Below are 19,831 nucleotides of genomic sequence, written 5' to 3' on the forward strand. Positions count from 1 at the left end.
GCCGTAAACATTTTAAATAAATTACTGGCCACGAGAAAAACATAACACAAACATGACATAACTTGGAACATGGGTTAATGGTGCACTTTGGCCTCATGTGGCTGAAATGAGTATCACAACAACAAATACATACCAGGTAGGAAAAAATAAGGAACTTAGAACGATTATCATGGCAAAAGCTTTTTCACCTGTTGTTACCTGTTCTCACAAGTTTCTCATTTGGTATTGATTCCTTTAAGAAAACATTGATAATAACATGATATAAATACAAAATGTTGGTGGCTGCATCACATCCTAATATTTTCAGTATTTTTGTATGTTTGTGTCAATATACAGCCACCACATTTCTATGTATGTATCATGTGATATTCTGAATTTTTCTTCTAAAAAAAACCCAATTTTTTTGAAAAATTACACACCCAGTGAAAAAAGATATCAGCATCAGTGTAAGTAAAATTGTGTATATATATATATATAATTGTATATTGAACCTATAATCTATAATGTTTAAACTATTCTGTGACTTTTCTTTTAGTTTTGCTCATTTTACAAAATTTATTAACAGCAGGCCTACATAAACAGCTGCTAAGCCCCGCCTCTAGTTTTTCCCTCTCTGTCTGTCAGTCAAGCTTTAGTCCCGCCCCCTTCCTGCCTGCATGTCAATCAAACCTCTGCCCCGCCCCTTCACTGCCTGCTTGCACGTCGCGCAAAAAACAGCAGCGGCGGCCGTTGGAGAAAGAGAGTAAATAGAGAGAGAAGCCTCAAGATGGCTGACTCGCTGGGCTCCGCTCACCTCACCGGAGCCGCCGCTGCTGCTGCGGCTGCTGCTACTGCGGTAGCCCCGGCGGTCGCCTCCGCGAAAACCCCGCTCGTCAAGCCGAGCGAAGCGAAGGGAGCCCCGGACAACCGCTCTCAGTCTTCCCGGGATTTCAACCCGCCGCCGCCCAAGAAGGTCCGAGCCGAGGAGCGGAGCGTTAAACCCAAGAAACTCAGCAGGGAAGGTGGAGTGGGAGGCAACGGTAGCAGCGGCAAACTCCAGCAGCAGCAGCAGAGTTATGGCAGCGGCAGCAGCGCGGGTTTGTGGAGCTTCAGCCCGGTCAAGACGAGCAGCACCAACCCTCCTGTTGTGCCTGCTGCCGGTGGATCCCAACCACCGACAACAAACATACATAAAGTCTTCAAACAGAGCGATTTCTTCCTCCACAAAGCGCCTTCCTCCTCCTCCAAACCCAAGAAACCGAATAAAGATAAACAGCGGGAGAAAGAGAGGGGAGAGAAGGGGAAAGGAGGCGGAGAAGAGAAAAAGAAACACAAACTGTTGGTGACCTCGGGGAGTAACGTTAGTAACAACAACAACAACGATATCAGCAGATTAAATAACTCTTCTGCGGTGAAGAGGGAAAATGGAGAGGTCATTTTGCCACCCAAAGGTAGGCCATTATTTTCTTTGGTTAGATTTTACTTAAAGTTTGAGTTCTGTGTTATAAGTAGGCTAGAGTTATGTCCTTTTATAGTGGGCTATGTGTACATGTGGCCCGGACTGAGTGTGCAGTTGTCTGCCTCCTAATTTGTCTGGACAGTCCCGTTTTCGGACTAGCTATCGCTGAAAAGGCGCTCCTAAACGTTTTAAAAGGAACCAATATACCACTCGGGAGTTACTCTTATTTATAAATTAACGTTACAAAAGATGTTTACATCGAGTTGAGTGGATATAAAGCCCAGTTTAGTCGATGTTTCTGCGGGCTATGGCTGCCAGCTTTCGTCGCTTCTTGTTCACCAGTTCGTGAACCCTCGAGCTCTACAGCAACGTTCCAACGTTCCAGGGCAGCACACGCGCGACCTGGTTGTTACATTGTAACTAGCTGTGGAATTCCTACGTAGTTACGTCGAAATATAACGTGTTTTATTCAATACGCGTTTACCAATAATGTTATAGAGTCGAACTAAGATGTTATAAACGGCATAAACAAGCTATAATCGCTCTCGTGCCTATGTAAATATTAATCTAAATTGTTAGTAATTTTGTAACATAAATAACATATATATGTATTTTATTTTCTTTGGAGTGGCGTTTGTATTAAAACTACATGCTGCTGTCATAACAATATGACAGCCGCCCGCCATTATAGGGTAAGTGTTGTTTTGGTAGAGCACCACGCCCCCCTCTGTAACCTCAGGCTGTATGGGAAACAGACTCAGAGCTCCACAGCTTGTTGTTACTCCATGTTCCACAGTTGTGTAAGCGCAGCGTGTTGTGTTCATTCCCCTACTCCTCCATTAACTTATTTTACCACTGAAACCTTTATAATTACACTTAAGTAATGCTGCACACGTGGAAGCAAGTAAATAAGTAATAATAAATAATCAGTTGTATCGCATTTAGTTTTGGTCTGAGTATGACCACTTATATGCCACTTGGATGGGTGAGAGGAAAAAAACGAATAATTTCACTCAGGTAGAAGAGCAGATCGGTTAAATAAATTATGAATAATTATTGTCATGTTGCTGTAGGCCTACAGGACAACCTTTATTATCAAAATATTGAACAATAACTATTTATTAATGACTTAATAAAAAACAACAACATTAGAATATCCACAATTCCAGATTGTACATTATCTAATCTAAAACTTCATTTGGTATTATATTTTAGGGATGCAACTAAAGATTATTTTTATTGTCATTTAATCAGTTAATAATTTTCTCTATTAGTTGTCTGGTTCAGAAAATGGCAAAAAGTGTCAATGTTTCCCAAAGCCCAAGATGATGTCCTCAAATCTTGTGTTGTCCCCAGCCCAAAGATATTTAGTTTATTGTCATAGAGAACTAAAGAAAATAGATACTATTCAAATTTTTAAACATTCAAAATTGTGGGCTTATTTTACTCAGTTTAATGAAAATGCAGCTAAATGCAATAACTCATGAAACAATAAAATTACAATTATTTCAGCAACAGTAACAATAAAATAACAGTTGAATCTTTTCATTTCTTTGCATTTTTGTACCAACTTATGGATAGAAGTATTAATACGAGTATTGTATTGATCAGTGGTATCTTGTATTTAGCTTTTTTGTTCCCTGTCCTTTTTTGGTGGTTGTTTTTCATTGTCGTACCAAAACATATCTTTATGTATGCATTTATGTATGCCAGTGTGTGTAAATGTTATTTGTGTGTGAGTGTTACTGGTTAGACACTACTGGGAATACCGAGTGGACACATGCAAGTGAGTGTGTAAGTGCATGATGTCACCCTTTTCCAGTTGGGTAGTTTAAGAGGTCATGACATGCTCTGAACAGTCACTGCAGTCAGCGTGAACACCACGACGAGACGCGTTGTTGGCCAGTAGCCCTAACAGAAACACAGCCTTGTAAACAACAGTCTGTGGTGGATGTGCTCTCTTACTTTATATGGGTTTCAGAACAGATGTAGGCTGGTGTTAAAACACAGAATCAGGATTTAAAAATATGAATAGATCAAATAGTGTAGTTTCGTTAGTGGGGTAAGAAGTACATTTTGATTTGTATATTATGTTAATTTTAAAACTGTTGATGCTGTTTGCAACGATGTTAAGAATATTTTTAAAACACTTTTGCTTTGCTTTTTAGGCTGCAATATTTTTAGGGATGGGAATCGAGGACTGTAACCAACAACTGACAGTTGCCGTCATATTTGCAGCACTCACTCATTCAGACCATTAAATTAGCAAAATAAAATGACAAAAATCGCCCCAAAAAACCAACTGGTGATGGACTCACAGATAGCCCATATATTAATCTAATCGCCGAGTCCTATGCTGCGTAGCTGGAAACTTGGAAACGAGTAGAAGTTGTGGCTGAGAGGAAGAAACAGTCCAAAGCATTTTTCATCATTTTAAAAGAAAGATGACAGTAGTGCTGGTAGATAAGTAATAGCGCCATCAATATACAGAAACACATTTCTATGCATTATTACCGTCAATTTTCTAAATGCTGTATACTTGATACTCAGTGCACAAGTGCGACTGCCAACAGAGCAGCAGTATGTTATAACATTAGCGCTAAACACAGACAGGCTTAGCAGCTGTTTTCTTTGACTAAAAAATCTGACTAAAAACAAATGCTGTACAAATATTCTCTCATTTCAACCACAGATGATGAGAGACTCAGGCTACATCCAGCTCAACTAAGACTGGTCAGGAATCAATATGGTAATTGATAAAGAATTGGAACGATAAGCAGAATTGATAGCATTGGTGTCAATAAAGTAATAAATAAAACATTTTCATTTCTGGACCCAACTGGGAAAATTCTAACACAACCATAAGCAACAACAAATAGCTGTCCTTCAACGGTTCCACTGAGGTGCTCTTGAGCAAAGCACTTCTCCTCTGATTGCCACAGTGAGCTGCTCACTGGCCAGCAGTAGGAGATTGTAATTATTTTGAGTAGCTTCAAATGTGTAGATGAGGAAGTACATGAAAGTGGAGCAGAGTGTTGCTGGAAAACATTAATCCTGAGCAAAATGTTTCAGGGATTAAAATGCTCCAGTCTGAGCTGCACCTTCCTGTAAAAACTGGTAATAGTATGTCAGTCTTCTTCTCCCTTGACTCTGTGACACAGTTGCTGCAGCCGACACGGTCTTAAGGTGTCGCTGAAAGAAGAAAGTGTTTTTCTTAAATGTGTTGAGTGGCAAGCCAGTCCAGTGGTGAGACAGACTGCTGTTCAACAGGAAGACTTGGGTTTGAGCCCTTGAGCCAGAGAGTGAGTCCTGCCGGCTTTGGGATCGCCAATTGTGCTCTGACCTTCCTGGAAGGGACAGAATTTCCTGCAGGGTTCAAAAGAGTATCGCACCATCATAGCAATATTATTAGTGGCGTGTTTGATGTTGGAGTAAGAACTGAAGGCGACTGCCAGGGAGCAGTGACTCCTGGTTACATTTGGTATTGAAATAAGAGACATGAGTCTGACAAAGTACCCCAGACAAGTGGGCCAAGACGAGGCGACATTGCTGCGTTGGGCAGGCTGATGTAGTGTGAAAGAAATTGTTGTTTAACTCAAAGGTCAGTTAATCCACACTGAGACCAGCTGTAGTATTCAGCTCAGCTGTGTGACCTGTTGTTGACACCCAGCATATTTACACACACTCTGACCAAATGCAGTTCTCCTAATCTGATTATTCTCACATTTAGGTTGAATTCAGACAAATCATAACTGAATTAAAAAAAAAAGCTGAAATACAGTCACAGATTGTGCCTGATGCAAAGCAGCTTGTTATAAAAAGAGTGATTTTTGGTAGTAGGTTGGGTTTGGGTTGCAGCTTTTAATCCTTCTGTGTTAACTTGTATTACCAGTACTTAAATGCATGCTAAACAGTGAGCACCAAGGAAATCCATCTATTTCCTGATTATTCAGCTTCTCAATGGTCCATAAAGAAGTCATGTAGACTTATGTTACTGGGGAATTCAAGATGTTGTGAATCATGTAAATGTCTGAATTTGCGGTAATTAGATTTTTTGTGTGCATGTAAATGCAACATGCTGACTGTCTGGGACTGCCCGTGTGTGGCTGTGTACAGCGAGGAGGGGGTCAGGGAGAGAAGATGAAGCTTAGCTGCAATCAGCACCCAATTAAGTTACTGTCGGGCGGGTCATTTGTTCAGTCCCAAAAATTACAAGACACTTAACTGTGCGTGTGCAATAGCAGTTCAATAGAATGGCAAAGACTGTATGAACCTCACTGCTAAATTATTTTGAGATGAGCTTGAATGGTGAAGCGTGGGCTTGCCACACCAGCAGGGGTGGATCAACCATCTGGAGGAGCAGGATTTTCCTGGAGGGCACATTTACCTGGAGTTTTAGGGTCCGACTGCACTGATCCAGAAAGAAAATGTCTTGTACTTTGGTTGTCCTCAGACTGGCTGGCCAGCTTAATCTTTCCTTCCCTATTAGCTCTAGTTTAATGTTTGCTGAGCTGCTGATGACAGACTAATAGAGGTGATATATGTTTTACTACAGTATGTCTGTATAATTTTAGCCATTTACGCCTTATACATCCTTAAATATTCACACACACATCGTAGGCCTTGGTGGAATTTATTTGTTTTGTTTTTTTTTCATTCTTGCATGCTGCAGTGAGGCAATTTACTTTAGAAATTATTTGCTTGTTAGTCTACGGCATTTTGTTTACATGGGCTTCATGGTATTCACAGTGGTAAGCTCACCATAATGTTTGGAGCCCTGAGATTTCTCCACAAAGTAAATGGGAATTTGCATGATTCAGTCCAAGAATATCTAATGGAAAGATGTCCAGAGATTGAAAGGAAAAAGTCAGTAATACCATCAAATTCTCAGAAGGTAGAAATGAATGCTAAATATAAGTTATGTAAATAATAAGGGTATTGAAACCCTGATATGATGAAAGGCAAGATTTGTCACTTTTCATGTGGGTGTCCAGTCGATGTCATTAGTAAATGTTGCCAGTTGAGGCAATAAATTCGTCATTGCTTGCTAGGTTGACAGAGATAGCTGAGTTCTCCTGCTGCAGAATCTGTTTTTCTTCCTGCATCTAGTGATGTCACTGGCTGTAAAGAAGAACTACAGGCTATTTCAACTTGGATTTCTAGTCTCTTGGTATCCAGAGGCTGTGCTAGATCAGTATTTGTGTTACGTAATGCTACGTCTTTTTTCCAACAAAGTAATAGCAATATGCCGCACTGGTGATACATGGCAACATAAGCGTGGGCGTCAGAAGCTTGTCAGCAATGCATCCTGGTATATGTAGGCAGTGCCAGCATGGCTCCGTGAGCAGGAGAACTCAGCTGTCTTGATCAGTGTAGCACACACTGAGGAATTTATTGTTTCAATTGACCACATTTACTAAAATAAAAAAAAAAAATGTCCTTTATAAAAAAAAATCTCTGATGTACACAGTATTTTTGTGCACATTTTTGGACTCAAAAGCGCTTCTGCATTCCTTCTTTAATAAAATAAACTAAAAGTAGCCAGCCATGACCTTAGAAAGTGCAAGAAATTCGCATGAATTGGCTTTGGTAGTGAATGCATGAATTATACATGTACAATTGCAAGACAGTATCAATGCAGCAGTCAGAAGCAGGCCTTTTATGAAACAATATAAGAAAAACAAAAATGAAATAATAACTATGTAATATCACATTAGATATCGTCACAGTCCAGTATGGTGTTAATTTTTTTATTGCGATATTCATTGTATTCTTGCATCACTAACCTTTACCATCTACAGTGTCTGGACATCCGCATAAAAAAGTGGAGATTTTGCCCTTTAATATCAAGGTTTGTAAGTTTGATAGAATGAGGTCATCTATTTTTTGTTCAGGTCATCCTGGGCAGGTCGCCAGTCTTTATCACATTGCTGACAGACATTCAAAACTGGCTGGACTACAGTTTTAAACACTGTGCTGCAGGTTATTTGAGTTAAATGATATACTTAAAGTTAATTTTAAGGACAGGTGATTGAAGGTAAAAACAAAAAAAAACAAACATCAAAGTGTGGATACCCCTTTGACTTTCTGAATTAATAATGATGCTGTTTGACTCTAAAAAGTTAGATATGTGTGCATACTGGTGTAGCAGTTGTTACAAACTGCCTGCCTCTGGCCTTCTACCTTTCAAGGTGCTTTCTCTCCTGTGATCATCCAAACAGTGAAAACCACCTGCTGTGTTCCCCTTCAAAACCCTCTCCTGCATGAAAGTCAGAAAACAAAATGAGAAAAAAACATATCAGTTTCATGGGTCCCATTCATTTCGGAATCAATTACATCTCAAGATTTTGTGCTGTGTTGCCCTGAGAGACACTCTTTTACATTTACTCGCCAGTTTGAACTCAATGACCCTCAAGCCTTTGGATGGTTTCCTCTTCATTTGAGAGTAAAGACCCCCCTCTCAAGCTGTGATAAATCAGTGTATTTAAGGCCCGGTCAGCCACCTGGGCTAATTTATCTCCCATTGCCTCTAAATTTAAAGTTTATGTTACCTCTCTGGCATGGTCTGACATGTTTTTATAAATCTGGCAGTAGATCTGAGTGAGTGCTCCTTTGTAGGCAGCTTCCTGTGGTGCTAAATTGATGTTTTCCAAACGTGCTGTGTTTCTTTTTCCTCCAGGCAGCTTACTGTACAGTGTCAGGTAATTTCACAGCATTTATTTTCTTAAAATGGTTTGTTAACATTCTTGGCATTCTTCCTATTAACCAGAGGGTGTGAGGGGGCATGACTGCCTGCATGTTAAGTGACAAAGAAAAAAAACGACCCACTAAACATCAATATACCAAGGTATTTATTTAAACACAATCATTAAAAAGAGTGTATCGATGTACCTCTAATTCTCCTACTGCTCCTTTAAGCCTTTTTTCTTTCAAAGCATTTTCTCTTTTGATCCCACAAACAGCGCGTCCAACCCCACTGCGTTCATGTTCCCACTCCACACGTCCACAGGAGAGTGAACAGTCTGAAAACACGGCTTCCTTTTAAAGACGGATCTGGCTGAGTTCAAAGAAGAAACTTCATTGCAAAGGAAAGAAAGAAAGAATCAGGAAAAGAAAAATAAAGGAATTTAAAAAAATGTCTTTATGAGGAAATGAAAGGGAGACAAAGAATCAAAGAAACTGACGTATTAAAGATTTGACAAAATGAAAGTTATTTTAAGAAAGGTGAGGGTTTCTGAGGTGAGAGATGCTGATTTACACCTATTCACACTCAGACTCCTGAAGGGCTGAAGGCTCTACCCAGAGCCATTTGCTTCTGATGAACCCTTTTTTTGAAGAAACCGTTCGTCAAGCGTTCTTTGTAAGACTAAGGGTTCCATTAAGAACCCTTTTCATCCAAAGAAGCCCTTTCATCCTGGGTTCTTTTTACCATAATTTAAAAGGGTTCCTGCTAGAACCCCCCCTGGGTGGATTTCTAAGTAAATCCCTTGCAATATAAACAGTGTCTTGGTAGAACGCCCTCGCTGATTTCTAGGCAGAAATGGAGTGTAAAAGGGTGCTCGGTAGAAGCCTCTGGGTGGGTTCTAGGTAAAAACCCTCGAAATATAAAAGGGAACTTGGTAGAAACTCCTGGGTGGGTTCTGGGAAAACATTAGGCCTGGGCGATATTGCTAAAAAGCCTATCATAATTGTGAAGTTTCATATCGGTGGTTATCGATAATTTTTGATCATGTTGCCTGTGATTGATGACATTTTGTGTACTGTGGAAGTAGCTGAGGTTAGAAAATAAGTTTGCTGTGTTGAATTGATTTTGGTCCATCCATCCGTTCAGTTTCTTCCATTTCTCAGCGGTTGAGTCGTGGTGACAGTATCCGAGCATGTCAGAGAGTGTCAGAGCATGAGACCCTTCTCCTTCTCAACGCTTTCCTGCTTGTCCACCTCAGCCCGCTCCTTTCAACATGAAGGACCAGCGGTTCTCCTTCCGAGCTCCCTCTGTATGAACGAGCCTCCCCCTGGTAGTGGTTGTCCGACTTAAAAAAAACAAAACAATAACAGACTGCCACACCAGTGAGTTGTTGTTTATCTGCACTCATTTTGTCGCTTTTGTTGTTCATCTCATGTGTCACTCACACTGTTTGTTGTCTCACGTGTAACTCCACGCTGTTTCTCATGTTGATGGGGCAACTGAAAAACACATCTGTGAAGTGTTTGCAGGCCACACCAGCACCTAGGGATATGATAGGCTGTTTGTAAGCTAGGGAGGAAGCACACGTGGGGCTTGTCTGTTAAATGATTGCCTATTCATGTGTCACTTGTAGCTCGCTCTGTTATTAAGGACTATGACAGGCTGTCTATGAGCGGGGGTTTAGTTGTTTTAAAAGGTTCTACCAGGAACCAAAAAGGATCCTCTTATGGAGACAAGCTGAAGAATCCTTTATGGTTCTAGTCAGTACCTTTGATTCTAAGAGCGCACAGTTTGCCTTTGGGAAGACACTCCAGTAGCTGAAGAGGTGTGTGTAATGGTATATTTACATTTTAAACTGATCCTCTCATCCACAGCGATTTACAATGAGTGCACTCCAATTCCTCGATCTGCAATATTCCCTCAACACCAAAATGATTCTGTCAGACGGAGAAGAAGCGCTGGAAGAGGAAATAAAATGAGTCCAAAAGCAACCAGGGATTTTAAGACTTTTAAAGAGCAGAAAATATATTGAGGAGGCAGAACATGGGGCAGTTTGGGGGAAGAAACGTGAGTTATATCCCAATGAGATGAAGCTTTAAGGTTATGATCGAAGTTGCAGAGTGGCTGCTGCAGTCTTAAAGGGAATTGGGAGGTAATTACCGTGCTGAGGAAACATGAGAGATAAGAGTAGAGAGGCTTGGTGGAGAGGTGAATTTGTTGCGAGGGAAAAGCCAAACACTTTTGTAGGAGGAAGACCAACAAGATAAAGGAAAAGTTAAAGGGTGACGGCCAGGGTTAAGCACCTGACAAGAGTTCGGTTAAGGTGTTGCAAAAAAAAAAAATCAGTGGAGTGTAATGTGTGTGTTTGTGAGCAAGTATGCTAATGTGTTTCTATTGTCGAGACCTGAAACCTTCCTCTCCACTTCCACAGAGCACTCCAACAAGGACAAGGCGAAAGAGAGAGACAGAGAGGAGAGAGAGAAGAAGAAGGTCAAAGACAGAGAGAGAGAAAAGGAGAAGAAGAAGCACAAAGTGGTGAACGAGATCAAGAGGGAGAACGGAGAAGTCAAGCAGCCCATTAAAGGTAGAAACACTCACATACATACAAAGTGATTTATGTGGGGTTGAATGTTTTTTAATTTAAAGTTATTACTTCAGATTCCTTTTTTGTTCAACAAACTGTCCAAAACCAAATAGTATTCAATTCACAGTGATATAAAAATGGAAAAAAAGCTGTTTCTTACATTTGAAAAGCTGGAACCAGTGAATATTAGTTGTTTTCCTCAACAAATGGAAATACTTGTGTTTTTCTAGTGATGGTTTAGTTAAGTTTGGAATTTAGGTCATGTAATAACAGGTTGTCATCCAGGCATATATTCATGGATGTCAGTTTATTCTGTTGTTTTGGGGCATCAAAATTGTTGTTGATGTATTTTCTGTAAATTGACTCCTTGAAAGGCCTTGAAAAGCATTTAATTCAGTCCCCTCAAATAAATGCCTTAGAAGAAGATTAAAAACTCTTAAATATTTTCTTTTTGTTGTCCTAACCAGTAACATTAGTTATAAAATATTTTTGTATCCAACTGCTTGATGTTGGTCACGTTACATACCTATAAAGTTAAAGTGGGATTGTTGTGACAGTGTGACAGTTGTTTATGTAGGAGGGTGTTAAATCCCGTATTTGTGTTCAGTTGGCACATCAGATCTGTAGCAAGCACTGTCACTTTACTGCTAGCTGTAGTAACTCAGATGCTCATATACTCACAGTGCAAAAATGTGTTTTAGCAAAACTCATCCTTCTATCCACTCTTTCTTTCTTTATCTGGATCCACAGCTCATTAATTTAAGTAGTTATCTCTTTAGGAATTACTGTCGTATGCTGCTAGGAAATACTAAAAATGTGATATAATAATAGATGATCATAGACCACCATCCATACTCCTATTTTGGCTGGTGTGATTGAGAAACAGGTATTAAATTTCCATTTCACTCAGCAAAGCCCTTTAGAAACCCTGGTATATACAATTGAAAACAACTGCTTACATAAAACTTGATATGCATGGTAATATTACGACTATCATCTGCGTTAGATTATGTTTCATGGGTTTTTGATTTCTTAATTTGTTAGCAAAAAGAAGCTGACATAATTTTCCTTGTCAACATGTTATTTTTTGGTGTGAAAGTGAGAATGAAATCAGATGTGTTACTATGTTCTGTTAACTCAGTGGGCTAACTACACACCCCACAGGCTACTTGTTATATCTGTGTTTTCTGTTAATTTCCATGGTATGCAGTAAAAAAAAGGAAACTCTCTGATGATAATGTTGAAGATTAAAATTAAAATGTCTTGAGTAGAATGAAACTTGAGTCAGATCTCTCGGAAAGCAGATATTAGCACACACCAAACACTGGCAGTATACCAGCATTTGGCATTGGCCCACTTTCACCGGGGGCTGTACAGTATATCATCATTATGGTTGTAACATATAAGCAGGAGACACAACTGCAACTCAGTAGGCACTGAAAAAATGCTAACGCTGTGGGGTCGTCGCAAAAGGCCCAATATAGCACACTGTGACAGTGGCTGCAACTATTTTATTTTTCCTTTGAGAATGTGATCTCTGACATTAGGTTGACCTTTGCACTGTGCTGCCCCTCACATGAAGAATTTGTTCTTAGGGTTTATTTAGTCTGACCTGAGTTAGCCGGGATTGTAACGGGAGAAGCCCAGAGACGAGCCGGGGTAAAGCAGCCAAGTACGCATATGTCCAGTTCCACCCTTTCTCTGTATCTCACTCTATCCTCCTCTCTGTTTTGCCGTTTTTCCTCATGTCTTTCTGTCCTCTGCTTTTCTCTCCCTCTTGTCCTTTTATTTGTCTCTCTCCTCTTCTTCTCACTTTAGTTCAGGAAAGTGTTTATAATGTGATTCTTACCAAAATAAATGTGTGAATAGGAGCAGGTGGAGGCAATCCCCCAAATGAGGAGGGAGGGGCAAGCAATCAGGGAGAGAATCTGCAAGGAAAAAGCAGAGGCAGGAACACAGGAAAAACAGTGCAGACTTAAGACCTGTGGCCGTCACAATAGCATTAGGCAAGAATAAAATAAGAGGACGGTAGAGTTGGCGCTGAAATGATGAATCAGTTAATTGATTAGTTGATAGACAGAATAAGTTTTAAGTTATTTGTTAAAAAACATGTGCTGATCCCAGGTTTACAAATGTGAGACTTAGCATTTTTTCATTTTTATATAATTGCAATTTGAATGTTTTTTTGTTTGTTTTGCACAAAAACAATTTGAAGACGTCACCTTTGGCTCTGTTATTGTGATGGGCTTTTTTCACTATTGTCTGACATTTTTAATAATAATAAAAGTCCTGAAAATTAACAATACTTTATGAAAACAACCTCCTAGTTACAATCCTAAACCATAGACTGTATAATAAATAGTGGACAGAGGCTCACAGTGTGGTGGCTCTGACCGTTGCCATATTGGCAGTGCCTGACTCGGCTGACTCCTGGCTAATCCAAAAATGGGCAAAGAGGTGGAGCGTGGGTGTAGCTGAGACGGCCAAATGAGGTGGCTACCTAGTGGCCAGCCACCTGTGACAGTACCCACTTGTCACTCAAAGCAGGCACGCCCTTAATTATGCATAACCTCAAGCCTCAACATAATTTAAACAAGTGAACTGTATAAAAATTGACCATCTGTACAGTTGTCATGAAGGGGAAAATTAGCTAAAGAGACCAAAATGATTAAATATGAATATGGGAGCCACTGGGGACTGACCTGCTATTAGAGCCAGTGACCATTCAAAGAACTTCAGGTTGTGGCACTTCAGTGTTGACTTTATTTTTCAGCCCTGGAGGTTGCCACTTGCCCAGTCGCTGTCTTAATCTTTTCCTCTCATACTAAATGACTTTACATAACATATCGGATAATTTTGGAAAGAACTTTATAAGCTATTGTGTTTAAAAATCATGATAAACATAGTACTGAGACAGGATATGTTACTGTTCACTTCACTAAACAGTATTGTACAAGATAATGGTACATGTTGAAGCGTAAACTCCATTGTACGTTAAATCAGATAATAACAAATGCAAAAGGGATTTCAAACCTTGAATCACAGGTCAGGATTGCATAAAATGTAGCCTATAAAATGTTTGTGTACTCTTATTTCTGTCTGCAGACCTGCCAACTTGTACAGCGATACAAATAGAAATGTGAGAAGCTGCTGTCAGCCCACAGGTGTATCAGCCGGGCTCTGTTGTGTGTACACTTTATGAATGCGGAGGCGAGTTTCATTGTTAACCTTTTGGCAGTAGTGAATTATTTGCAGTAGCTGTGACGTAACGTCCGTCTCTCTGTGTGTGTGCACTTGACTCGACCTTTTTTAGGCAGACTTTTATTCCGATTGATTCGATTTGTCCTAAAGCTCCATTCAGACCCACAGTGTCTCCGTGCTGGTATGCCATGACCACACCGTGACATTTGAAGGACTTAGCGAGGCTTTGGCCACACATACCACCGCCAGCGGCTGCAGATGAAAATCACAGATGGATAATTCAGCTCACCCTTTCAATCTTTGTACTGTCTGTGTGGAATGGACAGGCGCCCTTGTAATGTTGGTTCATCTTCGCACTATGATTAAGGATTGTAAAGGTGAATTGAAAGCAGTAGAGGCTGATAGAAAGAGTCGGTGTGTCTTAAGTCTGCAGTCATCCTGCTAGAGAGTATTTTATCATGTGTTTGCGATAATAGAGACACGCTGGGATACAGGGTGGGATACTGAATCTGAGTCAAGAGAGAAATAAGGAGGCTCTCCCCACCAGAGAGTAGCTTTTCAGTCACACTATTTAATCAGAGAGTGTTAAGTTTGCAAATGTTGGGAGTGACACAGAGTCAGGGAGGGGAAGTTAGAAATTTAATCAGTGGGAGAGAGTGTTAAGTTTACAATTGAAAAGGCCAACAGAGAGAGAGGCAGCCAGAGGAAACATGTATAGGAAATCAATACACAGCAAACAGCTATTCTGACAGTAAGGCTGTTTTACTACCACGGAGGCTATTTGTTTGTGTCTCCTGCTGTGTGTGTGTGTGTGTGTGTTTATACTGGGAACTTATTTGACCTTAAACTGACTGTGACCATCTAACCAACTAGCCAGCTCTCATATGACAGTGTGTGTGCTGCTATTTAAAATGTGAAATAAAAATCCATAATTGTGGACAGTTTTTCAATATGTAGAACCTTAATAGAGCAAGTGTTACCTATGTTAAGTCTTGGGTCATAAACTGACAGGTTTTTTAGAGCAGCTAACAGTGAGTGAATGAGTAATACAGAAAAGACGAAATGTAGCTTATTTTAAATTGCATTTCAGCAGTGTAAAATTTGAAGTATTTTCATGTGAAATGTAATAATATTTTGGATTTTGTAATTGATTTATTTCATTTTTAACATTTTAGGACATTCCTCCATGTACCACTGCAAGGAGCTTATACATTAACAGTGGTACACGTACCATAGTTTGAGAATTTAGGATTCAAACACTTGCAAGTATGTTTAACTTCAGCTTAACTTTACTATCCCCAAGGGGAAATTTGTCATGTAGTCAAGTGAAGCACAGAACCCAGGCAGACTTGAACATAAAACATAATAAAATACATAAAACATATCTCAGAGCATGCATGTACATGCTGTGTGTATCATACATGCTTCACAGTTAAAAGTCTGGAATCTGCCCACAATAAACCACGAGGAGAGGAGCTGTTGCAGGAAGGCTTTTATTATGAAGCAGCTGCAGAGACACAGCACACTGACAAATATTTGGCATAGTCAAGACGCTAAGTAGTTGCTTTATAGTTTGTCTGAATCTATATTTGTACATTAGTAGTACTTTTTGTACTTGGATCAGAACAGAATATAGGATTAGTTGGATATTTTTATCACTGCAATCAGAAAATAAGTTTCAAATAATCTTTTATTGCTGAAAAACAGATTTATTTTCACTATCTATACTTGAAGTTTGCCCAAGCACAAGAGAGTGAAATTGGATACTTAGATGTGTTTATTACATTTCACATCACCGTCGCAATATCCAACCAATGTATCACACCTCATATATTTTCTCTATATTGCGCTGTTCTTCTGTGGATTGATGAGGGTTAAGGTCTGTGGGTAAACGTGTGCCTGTGTGTGTGTGTGTGTGTGTAGAGAGAATTGGGGGAGGGGTGACTTGTGGGTTAAAGAGCTTTTGGATTAGTAGCTTGGGTATTGTACTGCAAATACCTTCTTGCTGTTGCTCTCTTTATTGGACACACACGCACACAAACACACACATGCACACACATTATGTTACTCTCTCTCTCTCTGCTGTTTTTCATTCCTGCCTTATCTGGTGTTGAACGTGTGCAGGGTACAAAATAGACTGACGGTGTGTGTGTTTCTGTGTATGTGTGTGTGAATGAGATGTTAGCTGATATTTGAATTTTGCTGAGGCAGCAGTGTCTCTGTCAAAGCTACTCACATGTTCCCACACACACACACATGCATGTAGAGAAAATGTATACATGTCCACTTGTTTACACAACAGCCACTGAGACAAGAATGAAGCAGCCCACAACATGTTTGCAAACAGATGTAAACTGCTCTGACACACACACACACACACACACACACACACACACACACACACACACACTCAGAGACACAAATACATACAGTAGCACTGTGCATAAATTTGCATGTTCCACTTTGTCCCGCCGCAGGCGTTCAAGAGACAGTCTAGCATGTACAGTATTATCTCTGTTCAGATATGCTACTCCAAAGCTTGTTTCCTGGCTTAGTCATATCTGCTTTTCTCTAGGGATTCCAATTCAGGCCTCTTCAATTTATTTTATGTATGCACCCTGGGAGATGCACACCATCTGGGAGAAGCTATGAGTCATCTGGCGACACTTACTTAAAATAGTTAGGACTCATTATTTTCAGTGTTATTGTTTTTTAAATAGGGAATTCTTCAGGTGTCAGTTTGTTTTCATTATTAAAAAACAGTTAAAATGAATGAGACAACAATCTGGGTGAGATTGTTATATTTTATGCATTTTGACACTCTAGAGCATATTCAACACCTTTTTTTTACTGTTTTAACAGGAAGACAATCCAGGCACTCCAAAAATAGGGGGTAACAATGAGGAAGGAAATATTAAAAAGCCTTTATTGTTGTGGTTAAATCATTTAAAATGTCAACATGTTTCGACCACAGTCAAAAAAATTAAGGTGCTAACCAGAACCATAAAGAGTTCTTCGGCTTCCCTATTTTGGTTCCTGGTAGAACCTTTTATAAGGTTCAACTTGGAACACCCAAAACCACCTATGAGAGGTGGACAGAGAAGGACAACCCTTCGATGGTGCTATAGTTCCACCCTGGAACCCTGGGGGTTCTATCCAGAACCCCTCAACCTTCTAAGGGTGCCAATGAAACCCACCTAGGGGATTTTACAGAGAATCCTCTTATAATCCAATGGGTTTATCTAGAATTCACCTAGGGGATTCTACCGAGAAACCTCTTATATTACAACTTTTATTTTTTGTACAAAGAACCCTTGAAGAAAGAGTTTTTCAAGGCTTTCAACAATCCTTGAAGAACTTTTTCTTTCCCAAAACGGGTTCTTTGGATGAAAAGGTTTCTTAATGGAGCCTTAAAAAGAACCCTTGACAAACCCTTTTGAACCCTTATTTCTAAGAGCACACAGTAGGTCTTCATCAGGGCTTTGAACAGACAAACAGTGTAACTTCACCTGTAAAGTAGCACCAGGCAATGGGAGACAATTACATGGCCTAGATAAACATGACAGGTGAAACAAGTGAGACAGCTAAATACCCATACATAAGTTTTGAGCATAGGCTGTGGAAAAGGGAGGCCTATATAAAGAAAAATAACAAATTATTACAAGAAAACATGAAGTCTGCACCTTATTTCTCCTTCCTCCACTTATTACCACTTGTTTTTGGAGTGTCTGGATTGCCTTCTGTTAATGCAGTTTTTCCCCCATTTTTTCAAGAGCTACTGCTGTTGTCATCTACATGAGCATAAAGAGAACCAGTCATCTCTTTTTTCAGTCTTTTTTTCTCCTTATTTACAGTTTTTCATTTTATTTTCTTCACTTTATATCACTGGAAGCTTTTTCTGAACTTTCGTCATCAGAAGAGGAGCTGATTCACTGTAAAGTACAGTGAAAAGTGTCTTCTTACAGCCAAGAAATGAAAAAGGCCGAGGATTGGTTTGTTGATCCATCACACATCAGACAGCGGAGTTCAATAGATTTTTTTTTCCCACAAAGCGTGCATGAATGATGTGTCTCCCTACTCCCTTCAAGCCTCAAAATTAGATTTTTTTTTTCATATTTTTGTGTCGATCTTTTAAGCGTGTCCTCTCCGATGAAAAGTTTTTTCCCTCTCAGTAATGGGACGCTTTCCTCTGTCTCTCTGTCTTTGTGACTCTGTCCAGATGAAAAAGAGAAAGCTAAGATCAACTCAGAGGAGCTGCAAATCAAAAAAGTGAAGAAGAAAAAGAAGAAGAAACATAAAGAGGGGGAGAAGCACAAGCGAGTGAAGATGTACCACCGCTCCTGCCAAACCATTTGTGCAGGCCTCCTTCTCCTCCCCTCATCCTCTTCTCCTCCATCCTCCAATCCCACACACAACTCCTCTCTGTCTCCATTCAAGTCCCCTCTACCAGTTTATCCTCCATCTAACAACAAAACTGCACACCTCCTCGCCACCAAATCTCTCTTTAATTCTTCTCCCCACAACTCTCCATCGTCCTCTGTCAAGATGCCACAGCCCTACCCAGTCAAACACCAGCCACAGTGCACCTACCCCGGCATGGCGGGCTTGGAGTTTGCCCCGTACATCCACATAGAGAACCAGCCTAATGGAGGAGCCCTGGTGGCCCACGCCTACACATCCCAGCTCTCCTCTCTGTCCATGGGGCAGAGGCAGAGATTCGCCCAGGAGTTTGTCACCTTGGCTTTCAGTGAGGACTCTTCCCAGGTACAGCATAGATATTGATCAGATTGATCCATAGATGTAACACTACACACAAAAATGTGATAGTTATTAATAAATAAGTGAGGAATGAAACAGGTAATAATGATTTTACTTTTTCATTCATTACTCATTCCTTAGTAACTATCACATATTTACTTACTGTATTGTAAAGTGTTATTGTGAATTCTAGTATTATAATTTATTTAAATTGTGCAACTTACCATGTTTTCCAGGCAGCTCACTACGTCATGGGAATCATCCACGGAGAAGCCAGCTACCTGCCTGACTTTTTGGATTATTTCTCAACCAAGTTCCCCTCTGCTCCAGTCAAAATGGAAATACTGGGAAAGAAGGACATAGAAACCACCACTATGGCTAATTTCTACTCTCAGGTCAGTCAGACACAATCACACACACACACACACATATGGAAACATCAATTCAAAGGAGATTATTGGTTGTGCTGCAACTGAACTGGCACATCACTCGTCTGAAAAACAGATTTACACAGTTTTGTCTATTCAGCTCTGGAGCTGTAGACACAGACAGTACAGAGCAGATGGTGAGCGTTCAGACATGAAAAGTCTGAAGTCCAAAATAGAAAGGGCCAAGAGCTTCCAAGCCTCTTATTTTCTGTCCTCTGTGTATAATCTATTTGGCTGAATATCAGGCTGAGAATCACAACTGTCCATGAACACAGGATTTGTTGACCTGTAATGTGATTCAGGAGGCAGTCGATGAGAAAGTTCTAAAACTTTGTCTTGTTTCAATGAAGTCATGTGATGCAGTGAGCGTTATCTGAGGTGATATGATGGAGGGCACGCATTGTAGGTGGAGTGCAACAGGAAAAGACGATGAAAACGCAGCACTTTTCAAACTTTCTCACACATACAGGCACACACACACGGGAAAAGATGGCCGTTGACCAAAAGCCACTAAATCTTATGTCATTTTCTGTTGTGCAGACACATAGAGTTTCTGTTTAAAATGAGTCATGTTGCTGGCTCCAGTGTGGTGCAGTTTGGCTCCGGACTCTGTCGCTCTGCATCTGTGTGTGCTTTGGTGGTTTTTACAAATTCAGCTTAGTAATGGTGCACCTGCGTGGGTGACTTTTGTGTAAATACTGTGTTTTCACAAAGATTTGCGGAAAAGATGTTTTGCT

At 40.1% G+C, this 19,831-nt stretch overlaps 1 protein-coding gene across 1 annotated transcript in view; it reads left to right on the forward strand.

The window, feature by feature from the left end:
• Positions 1–688: 688 nt before the first annotated feature.
• Positions 689–19,831, forward strand: part of LOC146306788 (uncharacterized) — a 43,677-nt gene continuing 24,534 nt past the window's right edge. Inside the window, exons 1-4 of the mRNA XM_084710755.1 lie at positions 689–1,430; positions 10,555–10,707; positions 18,128–18,672; positions 18,903–19,061. Of these exons, the coding sequence (XP_084566881.1) occupies positions 767–1,430; positions 10,555–10,707; positions 18,128–18,672; positions 18,903–19,061 (1,521 nt within the window). The 5' untranslated portion in view covers positions 689–766. The remainder of the gene's footprint in view (positions 1,431–10,554; positions 10,708–18,127; positions 18,673–18,902; positions 19,062–19,831) is intronic.

The sequence above is a fragment of the Lutjanus erythropterus genome, chromosome 22, assembly GCF_056507025.1.
Source record: "Lutjanus erythropterus isolate fLutEry1 chromosome 22, fLutEry1.hap2, whole genome shotgun sequence".
In the NCBI taxonomy this organism is placed as follows: Eukaryota; Metazoa; Chordata; class Actinopteri; order Lutjaniformes; family Lutjanidae; genus Lutjanus; species Lutjanus erythropterus.